The sequence below is a fragment of the Peromyscus californicus genome, unplaced genomic scaffold (assembly GCF_007827085.1).
Source record: "Peromyscus californicus insignis strain IS unplaced genomic scaffold, ASM782708v3 Scaffold_11__1_contigs__length_118956290, whole genome shotgun sequence".
NCBI classification, from domain to species: domain Eukaryota; kingdom Metazoa; phylum Chordata; class Mammalia; order Rodentia; family Cricetidae; genus Peromyscus; species Peromyscus californicus.
In genome coordinates this window covers 102,036,958-102,053,888 of record NW_026294402.1, presented here as the reverse complement: position 1 = coordinate 102,053,888, position 16,931 = coordinate 102,036,958, and the positions used below count along the sequence as shown (strand labels likewise).

Genomic DNA, 16,931 nt, shown 5'->3' with positions numbered 1-16,931 from the left:
TTTCTCAACTGCACTGGAGCGGAAACAAGGCGTTAAGGGAGGTTACTGCAGGCTACGCACATCCGGGGCCGACCCTGGGGCTGTCTCCCGGTGCTGGTGTGTAGGCTGGGTAATCGTGCATTTCCTCTATCAGGTATGCACCAGAGGAGGAAACGGGGTGGGAATGTATGACCACAACATTGCCTTTTGAGGCCAGGCCAGTCTTATCCCTCACAGTCGGGGGAAACAGGCTTGGAGAGAGGGCGTGCTTACCTGAGTCGTTGATAATGTCCTTGAGGATTTGGGACGGAGCTTTGCTTCCTTCCGGAACTGGGTACAAGTTGCTTCCTACTTCAGCCCTGTCTTTGAGACTGTGGCAGTTAGCAAGTGCTCAGCAGACGTTAGTTTGGACCTTACTTAATTTGCTTGGAAGTAGAGGGGGCCACCGATTTTAAGTTTTCAGATAACTTATTTGTGTTAAATGTAACACTTAATTTTTCAGCCTTCAGTTTATGCTGATGTCTGGGGTTATGGGCTAAATTAAAGGGAAAAATTCAGGTTCCAAACAGTGATGGTGCATACAGAATGTCAGAAGCAAAGCTCCCAAGCAGGGCAGTTTCCAGCCATCCATTAGTGAGTTATTAGTTTGTGGTGTACTGTCTTCCAGACCCTTGACATCCATTGGTCAAGGCACCAGTCACCAAAGAGCTGGTGTTATTTTTCCCACATTATGATCAAACTGAAGTCAGAAACAATGATTTGACTGAGCTCACACATACATATGTCTGACATATGCCCTACTCCCAAACCCACACCTTGACTATTAGCAGGGACCAGGCTCTACCAATTCAACCTACTTAAGCTGGAAAAAAAAAAAAATTACTGGCCAAGACAAGAAGAAATCAAATAGGTGGTTGAGGGTGTGAATATAGTCCAGGAGGTAGCAGACTAAATACACATTCTTTTCAGGCAGCTTTTGAATCTTTCCATATTCTCCTCTAGGGTGACAACAACATCTGAGAAACAGAATACGGGAGAACCAGAGCCCATGGCTGATCCTTCTGCACCTAGCCCAGCCTAGGGATCACTCCCAGCACCTCTCCCTGTGACTGGTATCACAAGGGAGACTTAGGAACTTGCAAACATTTCTCCAAGACATGAAGCTTTGGGGGCGAATACTTTGGACCCTTCTATCTGGTCCCAGGGGAAGGATGGGAGCCTCCCAGGGTTGGTCCTTCAACTCATGGAAGCTTCATTCATCTCTGACTGGACTGTTGAGTGCCACAGGGGTGGCCAGCCGGTGGACACAGGTCTTTGAGGAAAGAGGTATCCCAGAGGCCCGGGAATCCAGTGAGTACATCGTGGCTCATGTCCTTGGAGCCAAAACAGTTAAGTGCCATGCTAGGGAGGATAGGAAGAGGGGGGAGGGAGAACTCCAGGGAACAGATACTGGGGATTTTTGTTTTGTTTTGTTTGACTTATTTTGGCTCAATCAGTGTGCTTAGATAAAACTGGTGGAATTTTGCTGAACAAATGTTTCAGGCAGATACTTATTCATTCATCCAACAAACTATTACAGTGTGTTCCAGGTACTACAGGTTCTGGGATGATTAAGTGGCTAGTGTTGGTTGAGTCTACAAAGTGTTGAGCCTGTTGTCCACACAAGAGACCTGGGTGTATGTCTCTAGACCAAGGGAACCAGCCACTCACATTCTCCTTGGGGACAGTTTCAGAGCCTGAAACCAGAACTTTGGACCAAGCCACTGACCCCTAAACAACTGCAGTGCATCCAGGAACTGTGTAGCCATCGATTACAGAGGTAAGCAGCCATGGACAGATCTGAAGACTCCAAGTCAGGAACAGAGAGACTCATCCTTCCCTACTCCCACCAAATTATGATTGTGGAGGAGTACAGTGTCTGAGGACTAGGGAGCTGTTGGGGTGAGGAAATGGCAAGAGAGGGACTAGTGTAGTCAATTTACAGAAGGGAAAGAGGGTAGGCCTAGACTGTGTGTCCTCGGGCATTGCAGACAGGACCCTGCCTGATAGCCTTGGCTACAGTCGCTCTCAACTCATCTCTGGCCTTATTAATCCTGGTTCTGGTACTGATGACCCCCTGGATGCTCCTCTTGCAGGATGCCGGTGCAGTATATCCTTGGCGAGTGGGACTTTCAGGGGCTCAGTCTGAAGATGGTACCCCCAGTGTTTATTCCACGGCCAGAGACTGAAGTGAGTATATAACTGAGATGGGTCAGGATGGGGCTGAGGAAAGATTCGAGGTACTTGTCTTGCCCCAGACTTCCTCCAGGGGGTGCTGGGGCCCCATGGCTGCCATTCACAGGGGCAGTGACCTTCCACACTTATGTCTTGCTGGCTAGGTTGGTTGAGCCACGATAGAGGACTTCTCTTGCCCTGTCCCTTCGACTTCCTTCACGTTCCAAGCCTCTGCCCCAGCTCCAAGGACAGGAAGTGACATAGAATGCTCCAAGTAGTGTTGTCCCAGTGCTCAGCTCATTGTGGCCGTAACTTAGGAGCTACCCTGTAGGCTCATGGCAGACTCAACCCATGGGAAATAAATGACCCCCAGCAACTTAGAGAGCAGGGGAGAAGTAGATAGGCCTCCAGCTGGACACCTGGAGGCCTGGTGTGAGCAGTGTGATTTTATAGGTGGTTGCTACCTGCTCTGGGCTCAGACGATGAGTGTTGGCCTGTCAGGCCAGGGTATCTGTGACTCAGTGGTTGGCTTAGGTCTGTGGTCTGGTCAGGTGATTGTTTGTGTCAGTCCCTCAGATTACCAGAACTGGGGATTGTGTGGCCCATGCATGCTGTCCCTTGGGGACACACCCTGATCTGGGACAGATGTGTCTCTGTCCTTCTTGCACATCCTCCTTATTTGATGGCAGAGCTGGGAGATGGAGAATGGACTCTGGCGTGAAGTGGGGCTGCCTACAGGATGGTGAGCAAAACCAGAGGGTGCTCGACTCTGGAAAGGATGGTTTCTGGGAAGATATCTTGGCATATAAACATTCTCGGGAAAAGTCCATCCCTTTCCACCTTTCCTAGCAGGGCCTGCGGCTATCTGTCCTTCACCCTTTCCATCTCTGTCCCTTGGTCAAGAATCCTCTGATATTTCTGGAGAGATGGCTCAGTGGTTAAGAGCACCAGCTGCTCTGCCAGAGTACCCAGGTTCAATTCCCAGAACCCACACGGTGGTTTACAACGATCTGTAACTGTAGTTAGTCCCAGGGAATCTGACATCCTCTTCTGGCCTCTGTGGGCACTATATGCACACTACATAGGCATACATACCAGCAAAATACTATACACATTAAAAAAAAAAAAAAAAAGAACCCGTGGATCACCTAGTGTACCCCCTTATCATGTGGTTGAGAGACTGAATTTCACTTCATCCTCCAAAGTTGGGGCAGAACTGCAGGAAGCCTGAGGCCTTGAGAAGTCAAAGAGCTGTCAAGGAAGGGACCCATGGGCTGCACCTGAACGTTCTGACTCTGTCCTGTTTAGTGCTGACATAACCTGGGATGGGGTCCGAACATTCAAAAGCAGGATGTGGCCTGTCATCTTCAGGCTTTTGGGGGATTACCCTGTAGCTTCCACCAAATACGTGACTTCTGGCCAGGATATCACTTGCCATCCTTGGAGAATGTCAAGGCTCAGAACATAGAAGGGCAGCTATCATGGTGGGATCTGCCATGCGTTTTTGGATTCTGGGTGTTGGGTGTGAGCTTTCAGCTCCCATGTGCCCCACCCACTCTCGGTGTGTCTGGGCCAGGAAGGCAGCTTTGCTGCTTGAGGAGGGGAAGAGTGAGGATGCTGTGGTTGGGAGGCCAGGTCTGCCTCACTGTACAGACATTTCTGAGAACTTACCAGGTTTGCCCCAATGTGAAGCCACATCAGGCAGGGGCGCTTTACTAAGAAATGAAGAGGACGTGGCCTGTGGCAGAGTGGAGAGATTGGGTGCAGGGGAGGGGTCACAGTCTGTATTTTCTATCCATCAAAGGGCGGTTTTTGATGGTGGGTGTGAAAGTCTGAAATGCAAAGTTGCAAGTGGCTTGTGGCCTGATGAGCTCGGTTTTCCCTGGGGGCGAGAGGGTGGCAGTGTATACAGTGGGAAACTGCAAGGCTGGGGTGTGAGCCACCCTTTCCCCACCCGGTGTGGCATGGCTGTGAGAGGCTCAGTGCTGTCATTGTTTTAGGGAGGCAGTACACATGACTAGGGTCAGCCCCCCAGGATATGATCCCAATAGAGGATGTGTATGGGACATCCTTCTGAGACCTCAGGGATGCTGTACAGGGGTTATGCAGTCCCATCTGGAGCAGTGGCTCTAGGCGAAACTACCCACGTCCCTTCCCTGCCTCTGTCTCATGTCTCTCCTTCTGTCACTCCATGTTTTAAATTCTTCCTGGATTCAGTTCGAACAGATGATTGGGTCTGTGACCAGCTTGACTAGATAGGTCCTTTCCAACAAGCCAACAGCTTTAGGTAGAGGGAAGGTCTTTACTGCATAGGGAAGAATTTTCTAGACTTCCTGAATGTAGTCTCGACATAGATAGTTCCCACATAGTCCCCAGATGGTCCTACGATCAAGATGAGCTTTCCATGGTCTGTGGTAGATGGGAAGGTAAGAGGCCGCTGGTTGCAATGGGGGCCCAGTCTCTCAGCCCTGCCCCAGGTGGCCATTTGCATGGATGGTATGTGTGTCTGAGGTCAGGGATGCCTCTGAGGTGGCTAGCCAGTGTGGGCTGGCTGAGGGGTCATCCTCCAGCCAGAGTGGGCTGTTTGTGGTCAGGAAACCCAGAGAAACTCACACCCCTAACACAGGCTGTTATTTTGCTGGCCGTTCAGTCTGTTGCCTTTACCACAACCTCTCAGTCACAGCCTTAGATTGCAAGCTGTTCACTGGTCATAAGCCCAGTCTGCTGCACACACCCCAGTGCTCTCCACTCATGCCTGGCACAGACCTGAACCGAGCTCCCTCACCTATAGACAGTGGCTTTTTTAGTGCGGAAGGGGCTTGGAACAGGGAGGGTTGGTCCAGCTCTCCAACTTCTGTCTGCTTTGGACTTGTTACCTTTGGTGTGAGTGAGCATTGCCACTGAGGTAGGGACCCTAGGAAGGACGAAATGCTTTTTGGGACTCAGCAGACAAACTTGAAAGGGGGGTTGGATGATCTGGTGCTGTTTGCTCCACTGGGCCTGGCTGGGTCAGACCCCAGGTCTTCTCATAACTTAATATGACAAGAGAGGCAAGCCCTGGCCTAGATCTTCAAGTCAGGTTGAAGATCTTTGGGTTGTAGAGATGCAGCTGGTCTGCAGAATGAAGATGTTCTAAAGACTGTGTCCCTCAGTCTATCAGACTTGGAAACAATGGACCCCAAAGAAGTAGGGATTTCCTGCGAAATCTCATGCACTAGTCAGAAGATGAGCTTGTCTCCCACAAAGGGATCTCATAGTCCTAACAACTTGTCAGATCATCTTATGGATGAGATTGAAGTCCATGCAATGATGTGTCTGTGGTGGGCAGGACCACACCTTGACCCGCACTGCTTAGACCTGCATACCCTTGGCCCGCTATTTAAATTGTGATTTCACTTCAGGAATCTGAGGTAGACTTGAGGGGTTTGCTGGATCTCTTTGTCCCTCCTCCCAGTGTGGCCACATTGGACAAATCTTTCTTTCCTCCTCCCTCCCTCTCTCCCTCCCTGCCTCTCTTCCTTCCTTCCTTCCTTCCTTCCTTCCTTCCTTCCTTCCTTCCTTCCTTCCTTCCTTCCTTCCTTCGTTTTCTTTCTGCTTTCTACTTTTAATTTGGCTCTTTTTATTGGCGTATTAAGGATGGGTGGCCAGGTCTGATTTGGGGCACAGTTTGTGACCTCCCAAGTCTACTACCAGAGATACTTCACAGGGGCTAAGGAAGGCTTCCTTCAGAGAGCTCTCACTTGCTGCTTCCCTCTGAGGTTCCAGAGCCTTGAAGGGGCCTCTGCCCATATCCGAGGGGGGTTGTCTTTGGGAAGAGACCACATTGCCCTTTCCCTGCTGCGTGCTTGGAGCCCCGACTCTACTCTGTTTAGAAACATTCCAGCTATGGGACAACAGCAGCCTTCACCCTTCACTCCTAGCTCACCCTGTGGTGATTACCACATACAGCTTCAGTCGACATCAGGTGGGGGGCAAGACCCCAAACCCTCTTGGATTCGTGCTGATGACATCTGAAAGTATACTTTTGCTGTAGTAGTGGATACCATCCAGACAGACTCTTACCACACCTGTGCCCCTTTACCATGTTCTGTGTGTGCCACAGCCACCTTCAGGGGTGAGACTGGGTAGAGCTGTGTCCCTGCCCCATTAAGGTAATTGCTTGTCCCTTTGGCCTAGGAGTCTTCTGGGAAATTCCCAAACCCAGCTCTGTGAGAAAGCTGAGGACGCATCAGCCACCCCTGATTTATTTATTTTTCCCCTGTGGTACTAGGGGGTGGACCTTACATGTGCTGGGCAAGTGTTCTTCCTTTGAGCTGTATCCTCAACTCCAAGCCTTTGATTCTTGACCACTATGAGCCACAGTTCAGGCTCCAGGTAGGGTCTTGACCCTTGGGTGTTTCTTCATGAGCCAGTGGTGATGATCCAACCAGTTAGTACAGGCGCTGGAAGCAGGACCAGGCACAGAGGGATTGGCAGTCAAATATGGTTCTCAGCATTGCTGTGAGTATAAAAACGGGAAGATGGCCGGAAGGGCAGAGCTGAGGTTTATTGTGCACATATGCTGCAGATGAGGGGCCAGGTATATGATTCTGATTCATCTTTACTGTGTTCCTGAGGGGAGCGCTCTGTTCCGCAGATGAGTAAAATAAGGCATGCAGGGACAGAATGACCCATCCAGGGTCCTTGCTGATGTGAAGATCAGTTTGGCCTTGGCTGTCCCTCATCTGCCTACCTGCCTTCACTAGGAGCTAACTGCTTAGACCTCTTTGTTAAGGCTCCCGAAGAGCAAGAATGGCACCCAGTCTGATCCAGACCCTCTGCCTTCCAGGAACTGGTTGAATGGGTTTTAGGGGAAGTGGCCCAGCAGCCCCCTGCAGTGGGAGCCCAAGGTGGTCCCCTCATTCTGGAGGTGGGCTGTGGATCAGGAGCCATTGCCCTCAGCCTACTGAGTCAGCTCCCTGAGGTAAGCCCTCTCTGTATCCCTCTGCCCTGCCTTTCCCTGACATCAAGATGGTCACTCACTGTCTCTTCCATTGGCCCTTCCTCCACATCCCTCTGCTAGAAGCATTGAAGGAAAGTGGCCAAAAAAGGAAGATATGCCCAGTCCAGCATGGCGATAGCCTCTGACTTCCATCCCTATCTGTCCGGCTAGAGCCCAACTATAGGAAAATTTTGTTACATATTTCTTTCTTTTTGGGAGCTAGGGGAGGGTTCCCAGACAGGCATCTCCCAGAACTCTACCTCTCTTCCTTTGTTCTTGGGCAGAGTCAAGTCATTGCTGTGGATAAGGAAGAAGCTGCTGTTAGTCTGACCCATGAGAATGCTCAGAGGTATATGGGCTGGGAGGTCCAGAGGGCCAGCACTGGGGAGTTGGACTTCGGGACCTGAACTTGACCTTTATTCTAGTATCCAACCTGCTAGTCTGACTTCCATTCTTGAGGGAGAGGTGCAGTGAGGGTAGCCTGGCATTGGTCCCACCGGTCTATGAATGGATGGACTCTGAGCAATGACTATATTGCTGATCCAAGAAGGGCTCACTTTCCCTCCTGGTCCTTGTAACCAAGGGTAAAGGCTTGCATCCTGTGCTCACCACCACTTCCCCATCTCTTTAGGCTTCAGCTGCAGGACAGGATTCGGATCATTCCCCTTGATGTAACCTCAGGTACATCCCCCTACCCATCTTCTTGGGGTGGGGATCCTGGATAGAGGATATGGGTAGGTGAGGACTACAGGAATGGAGTAAGAGTTTCCCAGTAACCGTGGACCAGTGGACCACCTCAGACCAGCCCTTGCTGAGGACAGACAAGGTGCTGTTGTTGTCTGCTTGGCTGTCCTGCCCCATGAAGGGACAAGGGACTAGCCACAAGGTCTTGTAGCCCTGTCTGTCTGTCTGCCTCTGCCTCCCGAGCAGTGTGAATAAAGGTGTGCGCCACCACTGCCCAGCTACAAGGTCTTTCTTATCTTCTGGATCCCCTATAACTGATAAGTTTAACTAGGGTTTGTTTATTGGCGAGAGATAAACAGATGTTCAAAGGAGAGCAGTTCTGAGCCAGGTATGGTGGCCTCTACCTGTTATCTTAGCAATGGGGAGGCAGAAGGACTCCTATGAATTCAAGGCCTGTCTGAGGAACATAGTGAGTTCTAGACCAGCGTGGGATACAAAGTGAAACACCTCAAAAAAAAAAAAAAAAAATCAAACAAAACAACAAAGAAAGAAAACTTTCGGACCAAAATACACATGTGCCTCTGTCTCCACCCGGCCTGGAAGAGGTGGTCAGGCCGTGCCCGGCTCGTGGCAGGTTTTGCAGAATCCTCAGGTTTCCAGCTCCTGTTCTGATTCTTTTGTTACCCATGGAGCCCCCGAACTTTGTGTGAGTGTGATAAACCTGGTTTAGCATCTGGTATGAGTGGGACCCAGAAACAGCCATAAGGGATTGGCTGAGGCAGGCCTGCCCTCGCTATGCTTTCAGACTCTATTGGTTATAAAGCAGAAAGTGGCAAGGCCAGGGGAGCCTTTGTAATCAGGTTTATGGGAGGTGGCATTGAATATTGCTTAATGAGGAGACCTTGACAGCGAGCAGAGAGAACACAGACATTCTAGGTGAAGGGCTGCATGTCAGCATGTCCACCCCTGGCCAGCCTGCTAAGTAGGGACTCTGGCTACTAATCTTCAAGTCTAGCCAGGTCTAGAGACAGACACACGGTATAACATGGGGAGAGGGGCTACCTAAGGGGCAAGGTAGCTTGTGGAGCTACCAACTTTTACTTTGCAGTGGACCAATTCATTCTGTGTATCCGCTTTGCTCACAGAAGGGTGCTGGACCCACCTTTTGCCCTGGGGCCCTGTGGACTTGGTGGTCAGTAACCCTCCCTACATCTTCCACAAGGACATGGAAGAGCTGGCCCCAGAGATCTGCAGGTACAGGGGGGTGGAACAGCAGAGGAGCTCTAATAGGGTTGCTCTGGGCTGGAGGACTTGCATCTGGAGAAAATAGGTGGGCCCGAACGGGACAGCAGTGTCCCCGAGAGGTACACTTTAGATTAGAGCCCACAGCCTTACTGCGACCCTTTTTGCCTTTGCACTTGTGACTCCTGGAGGCCCCGAGGCTCCCTGAGCCTCCATCTCCTCTTTGAAAGAGGAGTGGTGGCGTTTGCAGGACCATGGGAAGAAGGACTTAGCATCGGGCATAGTGAGACCTAATAAAAAGCACTCGCAGAGGAATGTGTCATTTTACACAAGACTAAGACCTAGAGAGGGAGGGTGCCCTGTTTAAGGTCCCATGAGGACTTGTGGGAAAGCCAGCACTGAAATCTCTGGCTCTGGAAAAGCCATGCTGCATTTACAAGGACGGAGAAGGCAGTGTAACCACATGTCCCTACATAAGCACTGGTGATAAGGGGTGGGTGCTGCCTCCTCTTTTCTGGGCTCACAGAAGTAGGCAGGATCAGTTTTAGATGTCCTCAGATCAAGAGCAGGAGCAGCTGGGTTCTAAGGGAGCCTCATGCCCTGAGGGCTGTCTGTCAGTGGGACTCAGCAAATCTATCCAGCCCTGCTCTATGGGGGTGCTGTCTGCAGAAGAGGGGAGGAAGGCAAAACCTGCTAATCCATTTAGGAACCACTTGCTAATGGATCCTCAGCTTCCCTCTCAACCCAGAGTCTGTCCCAGGGGGCCCTTTGTGAAGGCCTGCCTGGCTTGTCAACCCTTTCACATACCCGTCCCCCAGACTCTTACCTGCCACTGTTCTCCCCTTCAGTTATGAAGACCCGGTGGCCCTGGATGGTGGTGAGGAAGGCATGGACATTATTACCCACATCTTGACCTTGGCACCCCGGCTCTTGAGTGCCTCTGGGTATGGACAGCAGCCTCCTCCACTTCCATTGTGTAATTGGCATGCCTTCGCAATCATTGTGCCCCTGCCTCTTGCAGGCCAGACAGGTCGTGGTCCTACCTACTTGAGGTGACCCCTTTCTCCTCTGTGTAGAAGCATCTTCTTAGAAGTGGACCCAAGGCACCCAGAGCTTGTCAAGAGCTGGCTTCAGAGCCGGCCGGACCTGCACCTTAGTCTTGTGGCTGTACGTAAAGACTTCTGTGGGAGGTAAGACAACAGTTCCCATCGCCATACCACTTCCGTGCTCTCTAGCAGCCCCCACCACTCGTGGCATTCCTTAGAGCTTAGATGGTACCCAGATACTCATCCTGTCTCCTCAGGCTCCGGTTCCTGCATGTCCAGAAGTCGGCACCATAGTGTGGCTACTATGTGAACAGCTGGCCAGGATTCTAGCCTGCTGGGTGCCTGGCTGATCCTGATGGAATACTGTTCAGAGAGAGGTGTTAATGCTTTCCAGAACCCCAGGCATGGTTCTGTGATTCCCTACGATGGATGCTTCTAGGAGACTTGGAAACAAGGATGGAGTGTTCTTCCTGGGGGAGCAGAGAACAGACTCAAGAGCTGGGTTTCCAGCCTAGCTCTTTCCCCTCAGTGTAGCAGGCTACTTGGTGTGTTCCTGTCACTGGAATTGCTATGAAGATATTGGGAAATGTGGCCAGTAAAGTATTGAGAGAGCAATAAATGGTAAACCAGTGTTTTGTTATCAGTGTTTGTGGGCCCTTGTCCCCCGTGTAGGATTAGGCCTGAGAGCCTCCTCCTACACTAGTAAGTCAAGTAGACTGTGTGGTGGGGGTGGGGCCCAGTGTAAGGACAGCACATGATGGGGGGTAGGGGTATGGAGGCTTAGTCATGGCCTTGAACACCATAGGGACTGCACAGAATAGCTCATTGTTTGGGTTAACATCATCTACCTCCAGCCTAGGTATGCCTGCACACTCTTCCTTGACTGGGCCTAGGCTGATCATGGGGGCCGTGTATGAGGGTGACGGTGGGGGGTGAGGGTCTTTGACATGTGATCCTGGGGTTGCATTCCCACATTCATGTAAGTGAATGTTTGAGACAGTAGGGTGGGGGAAAAAAACCCACAGGATTTTTGTTTGTTTTTATTGACAATTCATTCCAAATGTAGAAATTCAAATTTGGAGTTCAAATAACCGTGTATGCTTCCCTGGTTGGTGCACCCAACCAAGTCTGGGCACTGAATTGTGACCTTCACCCCAGCTTTGGGCAGATACACGGCTACCAGGAGGCCCAAAGACCAGCCTACTGTCAACAGCAACAGGAAACTTGGTGGTGAGTGTTGATGCAAGGCCGCATCTGGGTAGTTCATCAAGCGTGTCGAAGACTAAGACGTTCATTCTACCTGACTCTTCTCTGCCCCCAGCATGTGCAAGGTGCTGCCTGACCTAAGGTACCACAGCCAGAGAGAGTGTGCTCTGATAGGCAGCAGCTCCTCCAGAGCCACGACAGCTGAGTTCCAGGTCCTGGCTTGGAGTTGGTCCCCAGTCATCTCCTTTCTCTATGAGGCATGGACTCTTCTGAGTTCAGGGGCAGTGCAGGAAATAGCTTCATTTTATTCTGTTCTACATCAGCAAAGTAGAACATGCATGCTGGCATCTAAATGCCCAGTCCAGGCAGGCGGGTCAAGGCGCTAAGAGAAGACCTGCCTGAAGTCCCATGATAAAGGGAGGCTAGGTTGTGAAAGGAAGTCAGGTCCTCGCCTTTGGGAGTCTGTATTTCTGGACTTAGATCCTGTGTAAGTGATGTCTGCTGCTGTGCTTAGAGGGTATATTTGTGTTGGCAGAGACCATACTGCATGTGTCAGAGCCCCCGCATCTGACCCTGGTGACCTACCCTATGTCCAGCCCTAGATATGCGGCCTGCAAGCTGTCTCGCTTCCTTTGAAGGCGGGAGCCTGGGCTTTCCCTCATGGCTATTCCAGAAAGAACCTGGGAAGGTAACAGGGTCCAGCCAGAGCAAGGCTCCTCACCTCCTGAGCCGCCTCCGCCATTTGACCTTTGCTTGCCGAAGCCTGTGTGAAGATTGCCTTCTCTCTCTCTTGCCTTTGTCCTTTGGCTCTGGCTGTCTTCAGACATCAGGCCGCCCTGACCCCACAGCAGTCTGTTGCCCTCTTGTCTCACAGCTTGGGTTATACTCAGTCAGTGCCGAGTTCTCTTGACAGTTTTCCCTCCGGCCTCGGGCCTGTCTGAGGTAAGGCCTTGGAGAGCCTGTGGGTATGGCACCCAAGAGAGTGGAGAACGACAGTGGAGGGGCAGCTGGGGTCACTGGAGCAAGAGCCACCCTTGGGACGGCTTCCTTCCCAGAAAAATGTAGGGCCTGCCTCCACTGGGATTTCAGTCCAGGCCAAGTAGAGCGGCAAGGCAGGGCCCCCAGACTGTAGCTACTAGCTTAACTGGGCTAGACACTGAGTTGCCACACTGGAGCCATATCAACCCAGGTTTAGATTCTAGAGGCTGCCCCTTACCAGGATGTGACCTTGGGCAGATGACTTGGCCTTCTTCAGCTTTGGCCTCCAAACCTTGAGAAACAGGGCCAAAGTGCTTTACTGCAAGGATGGCTGTGAGATTTTCTTGGTACATTGCGGGTGTTTCTGTTGCCTTGAGGACAGACAGGGAAGGTCCTGTACCCTGCTGGGTCAGCTCAGCACCAGCATGAGGCAGGCAGAGACAGCAGTCAGCCAAGGAAAGATTTCAGTCCTGGGTTCTTGCTGACTCTCCCCGCTGGAGATGGAGCCAGCAGGAGCAGCCGCCTCCTCCCTTCACTGCCTCTCTCCCCCAGGGCCTGAGTACCCAAGGCCCAAGCCATGGCAGCCAGTGGCTCCACTCTGGAAAAGCCAGGCTCACGTGCCCCGTCCTCCTCTTTCTCCTGATGCTAGTGCCAGAAGCTTGGCACAAGTCTCGGATTCCCTTGGGGCCAGCGCAGGAGGGTGCGGTGCAAAAGGTACCCCCCAGGCTCTGTAGGCTGTACAGGCTCTGAGGTCTTGAGGCCAGAACCTGGGAGGTCAGTTCTGTCCCTTCCAGCAGGTGGAGAAACTGTGGTCTCACCTCATAGTTAGATGACTTCTGTAGCTTCCTATGGGTTATTCAATGCAGCTTATTTAGCTGACTTATTAAAATGCGTCCCCAGCTACAAGAAATATACCCTTTTCTGCGTGCCCACTTCCGTGGACCCTGGGCATCTGTTCCCAATCTCATTTCTAAAGCTTGACTGGATCCCCAGTACCTAAGTATGGTGTCTGTGTCCTGCAGAGTGCTGTCTGAAGAGGTGAGGGAGGCCAGCTCTGAGAAAGGCCCTAGGATACCCCTCTCTGGCCATAAGTAAGCTCTGTCAGGATAAAGGGTTTCACCACTGATGGGTTTGAGAACTGCTGGGCTGAAGTGGGAAGCCCTTCAATCAGCCCGGCCTCATCTTTCCTTATCCACCTTCAGATTCTTTACTGCCCTGCAGTACCCTCTTGAACACCTTCCCCTTACCCTAGCAGTGCATCCTTCTGGAGTGTCCTTGCCCATCACTGCCAATCCATGCCATACCTGCTAAATTCTAACACACCTGCCCTGACTTTGTGTTCTAGCCTTCCCCTACCCACATCTCTGTCAGTGTCCTGCCGGTATATCTGGCCCCTGAATTTGGAAACCTTCCAGTCTCATTCTGGGAACCACTGTGAGACTGGCACATTCAGGTTTAGTAAATGTCCACCAATAAACTGACCCCATATCCATTTGCTAGACTTGAGGCTAGAGCTTCCTGAGTGGCCCATATCTGACCTGACAGTAGCTCTCACATACCCAGTCAGCAGGGAGAGGAAACCGTGAGGTCTGGCTTCCTGCCTGAGCCAGGCAGCTGTTCAAGTTGAGCCATAATCTCTTTGAGGGCTTCAGTGCACCTGATCCCCACCCCACAGCATGCCAGGAGAACAAGCTGTCCTTGGCGGCCGCAGGAGCAGGCGCCAGGCTTCCTGGAGCTCTCGGCCTTAAGCAGCCCACAGTCAAGGCTAGGATGGTGGCCTGATCTCTCTTTATGAACTCTGCCCTGAACAAGACCCTGGGTGTGAGACAAACAAAGCCACCTTATTAAAGACACCTATGTCCTTGTCCCCCAGCCTGTGACTATTACTTTATATGGCACAAAGGACTTTGCAGATATGAATAAAGATCGTGTGTGTGTGTGTGGGGGGGTGTACCTGTATGTGTTCACATGAGCATGCAGATGTTGAGTGCATATACATGCACATGCATGGGGAGGGGCAAAGGCCTCAGTCACCACCTTATGTTTTGAGATGGGGCCTTTACACAAGCCCCAGGGCTGCTGCCTCCATCTCCCTGATGCTGGGGTTACAGATGTGACAGCCATAATGCTGGGGTTACAGATGTGTACAGCCATGATGCTGGGGTTACAGATGTGACAGCCACGATGCTGGGGTTACAGATGTGTACAGCCACGATGCTGGAGTTGCAGATGTGACAGCCACGATGCTGGGGTTACAGATGTGACAGCCACGATCCTGGGGTTGCAGATGTGTACAGCCACGATGCTGGGGTTGCAGATGTGACAGCCACGATGCTGGGGTTGCAGATGTGTACAGCCACGATGCTGGGGTTACAGATGTGACAGCCACGATCCTGGGGTTGCAGATGTGTACAGCCACGATGCTGAGATTGCAGATGTGTACAGCCACGATGCTGGGGTTGCAGATGTGTACAGCCACGATGCTGGGGTTGCAGATGTGTACAGCCACGATGCTGGGGTTGCAGATGTGTACAGCCACGATGTTGGGGTTACAGATGTGTACAGCCATGATGGTGGGGTTGCAGATGTGTACAGCCATGATGCTGGGGTTGCTGATGTGACAGCCATGTCTAGCTGTTGCGTGGGTGCTGGGGATTCAAACTCAGGCCCTCAAGTTTGTGCAGCAGGTAGTTTACCAGCTAATCCTTCTCCCCAGACTTGTGACTACAGGTCTCAGGAAGGAAACGCTGTCCTGAGTCGTTGGGGTAGGAGCAGCGCGACCACGGTGTCTACAGGAAGGAGACAGGGATGTCTAAAGTGAGAGGACCTCTGGGTCAGTGTGCTGTGATTGAAGGAGGAAGGAGCCATGAGCCAAGGAATACAGGCAGCTTCTTCCCTAGAGCCTCAGGAAAGAATGCAACCCTGCCCACACCTTCATTTCAGCCCAGTGGAATGGGATTTCTAACCTCTAAAATTATACAGTGTAGTCGTGTGTATTAAGTTACAAAATCTGTGGTAATCTTTTATAGTTAACTCTAGGGAACTAATACAGATCTTGATGCTCCGTGGAGCTTGGATTAGTCACCTTTGCATTCTTTTTTTAAATGTTTTGGGTTTTTTTTTTTTTTTTTTTTTTTTTTTTTTGAGACAGGGTTTCTCTGTTTAACAGTCCTGGCTGTCCTGGAACTTGCTTAGTAGACCAGGCTGGCCTAGAACTCACAGAAATTCACCTGCCTCTGCCTCCCAAGTGCTGGGGTTAAAGGCGTGCGCCACCACTGTCCGGCTAAAATTTTTTTTAAATTTATTTATTGTGTATATATACAGTGTTCGTCCTGCTGTTCACCTGCACTGCATGCCAGAAGAGGGCACCAGATATCATTACAGATGGTTGTGAGCTACTATGTGGCTGCTGGGAATTGAACTCAGGACCTTTGGAAGAGCAAACAGTGCTCTTAACCTCTGAGCCATCTGTCCAGCCCTTAAAATGTTTTTTTATTACACTTATTTACTTATTTTTTTTGTGTGTGTGTGTGTTTTTTTTTTTTTTTTTTTTGTGTGTGTGTGTGTGTGTGTGTGTGTGTGTGTGTGTGTGTGTGTGTCCATCCATGCCACAGCATGCTAGTGGATGTCAGAGGAAAAGTTGTAGATCAGTTTCCACCATATATCCTGGGGATTAAACTCCACTCTTCAGGCTTAGCCTGAAGTACCTTTACCCAGAGTCATCCTGGCTGGCTTGTCACTTTATATTCTTGTGACAAAATCTCTTACAAGGAGGAAAGATTAGTTCGGCTCATTGCTTCAGCCCAGGGTTGGCTGGCTCTGTCGGGCATGTGACAAGGCAGAAAGATGGTGGAGGAAATCTCACGTGACAGCCAGGAAGCAACGAGAGAAAAGGGTCCTGGGACAGTACATACTTTTATGGCTAATCTTGGCTGTCAACTTGACACCTGGGAGAGGAATCCTCAAGTGAAGAATTGTCTCCATCAGATTGGCCTGTTTTCACTTCTGTGGGCTATTTTCTTAATTGCTAATTTATGTTGGCAGGCCTGCCCACTGTGGGAAGTACCATCCCTAGGCAGGTGGACCTGGGTTGTGTTAGAAAGGTAGCTGAACTCAAGTGAGCCAGGAAAAAGCCAGCAAACAGTGTTCCTCATTGGTCTGTGCATCAGTTCCTGCCTCTAGGTTCTTACTTGACCCCTGCCCTGGTTTTCCTTAGTGATGGACTATAACCTGTGAGCTGAAATAAACCCTCCCCTCCACAGATGGAAGGGAGAGTTTTGGTCAGGGTTTTATTACAGCAACAGAAACCCAATGAGAACACACACTTTTCTGTAGGTCCCAGTCTCTTATTGCCTCCAACTAGGCCCAGCGCCTTAAAGTTCCCACCGAGTCTCAGTCACTCCACCAGCTGGGGACTGACGCTTCAACAGTCTTTGAAGGACATCCCATGTCCAAACTGTAACGGTTCTACTATGGCAAACACTTAAACATGGAAGTGTTTCTGGAATTGGAATGTGGAAATGGGCAGAGGCTGGAAGAGTTTGGAAACACATGACACATTGTCTTGAATACCTCGCCTCAGAGGGGATGTGGCCAGGGTG

General features: G+C 50.9%; 2 protein-coding genes across 3 annotated transcripts in view; both read left to right on the top strand.

The window, feature by feature from the left end:
• On the top strand, positions 1-10,777 carry Hemk1 (HemK methyltransferase family member 1). 2 transcript variants are annotated; one of them, XM_052719772.1, is made up of 11 exons: positions 1-133; positions 982-1,367; positions 1,707-1,798; positions 2,115-2,208; positions 7,022-7,156; positions 7,459-7,523; positions 7,806-7,855; positions 9,004-9,112; positions 9,949-10,044; positions 10,177-10,290; positions 10,404-10,777. In XM_052719772.1, the coding sequence occupies exons 2-11, from the start codon at positions 1,137-1,139 to the stop codon at positions 10,438-10,440; spliced, it is 1,023 nt and encodes a 340-aa protein (XP_052575732.1). In that variant the 5' UTR covers positions 1-133; positions 982-1,136; the 3' UTR covers positions 10,441-10,777. The 2 variants fall into 2 exon arrangements, with proteins under 2 accessions (XP_052575732.1, XP_052575742.1); XM_052719782.1 differs by lacking the exon at positions 1-133 and having other exon boundaries at positions 1,215-1,329.
• Mapkapk3 (MAPK activated protein kinase 3) overlaps positions 2,140-16,931 on the top strand; it is an 80,281-nt gene continuing 65,489 nt past the window's right edge. Inside the window, exon 1 of the mRNA XM_052719759.1 lies at positions 2,140-2,208. The gene's annotated coding sequence lies outside the window, so the exon portion shown is untranslated. The remainder of the gene's footprint in view (positions 2,209-16,931) is intronic.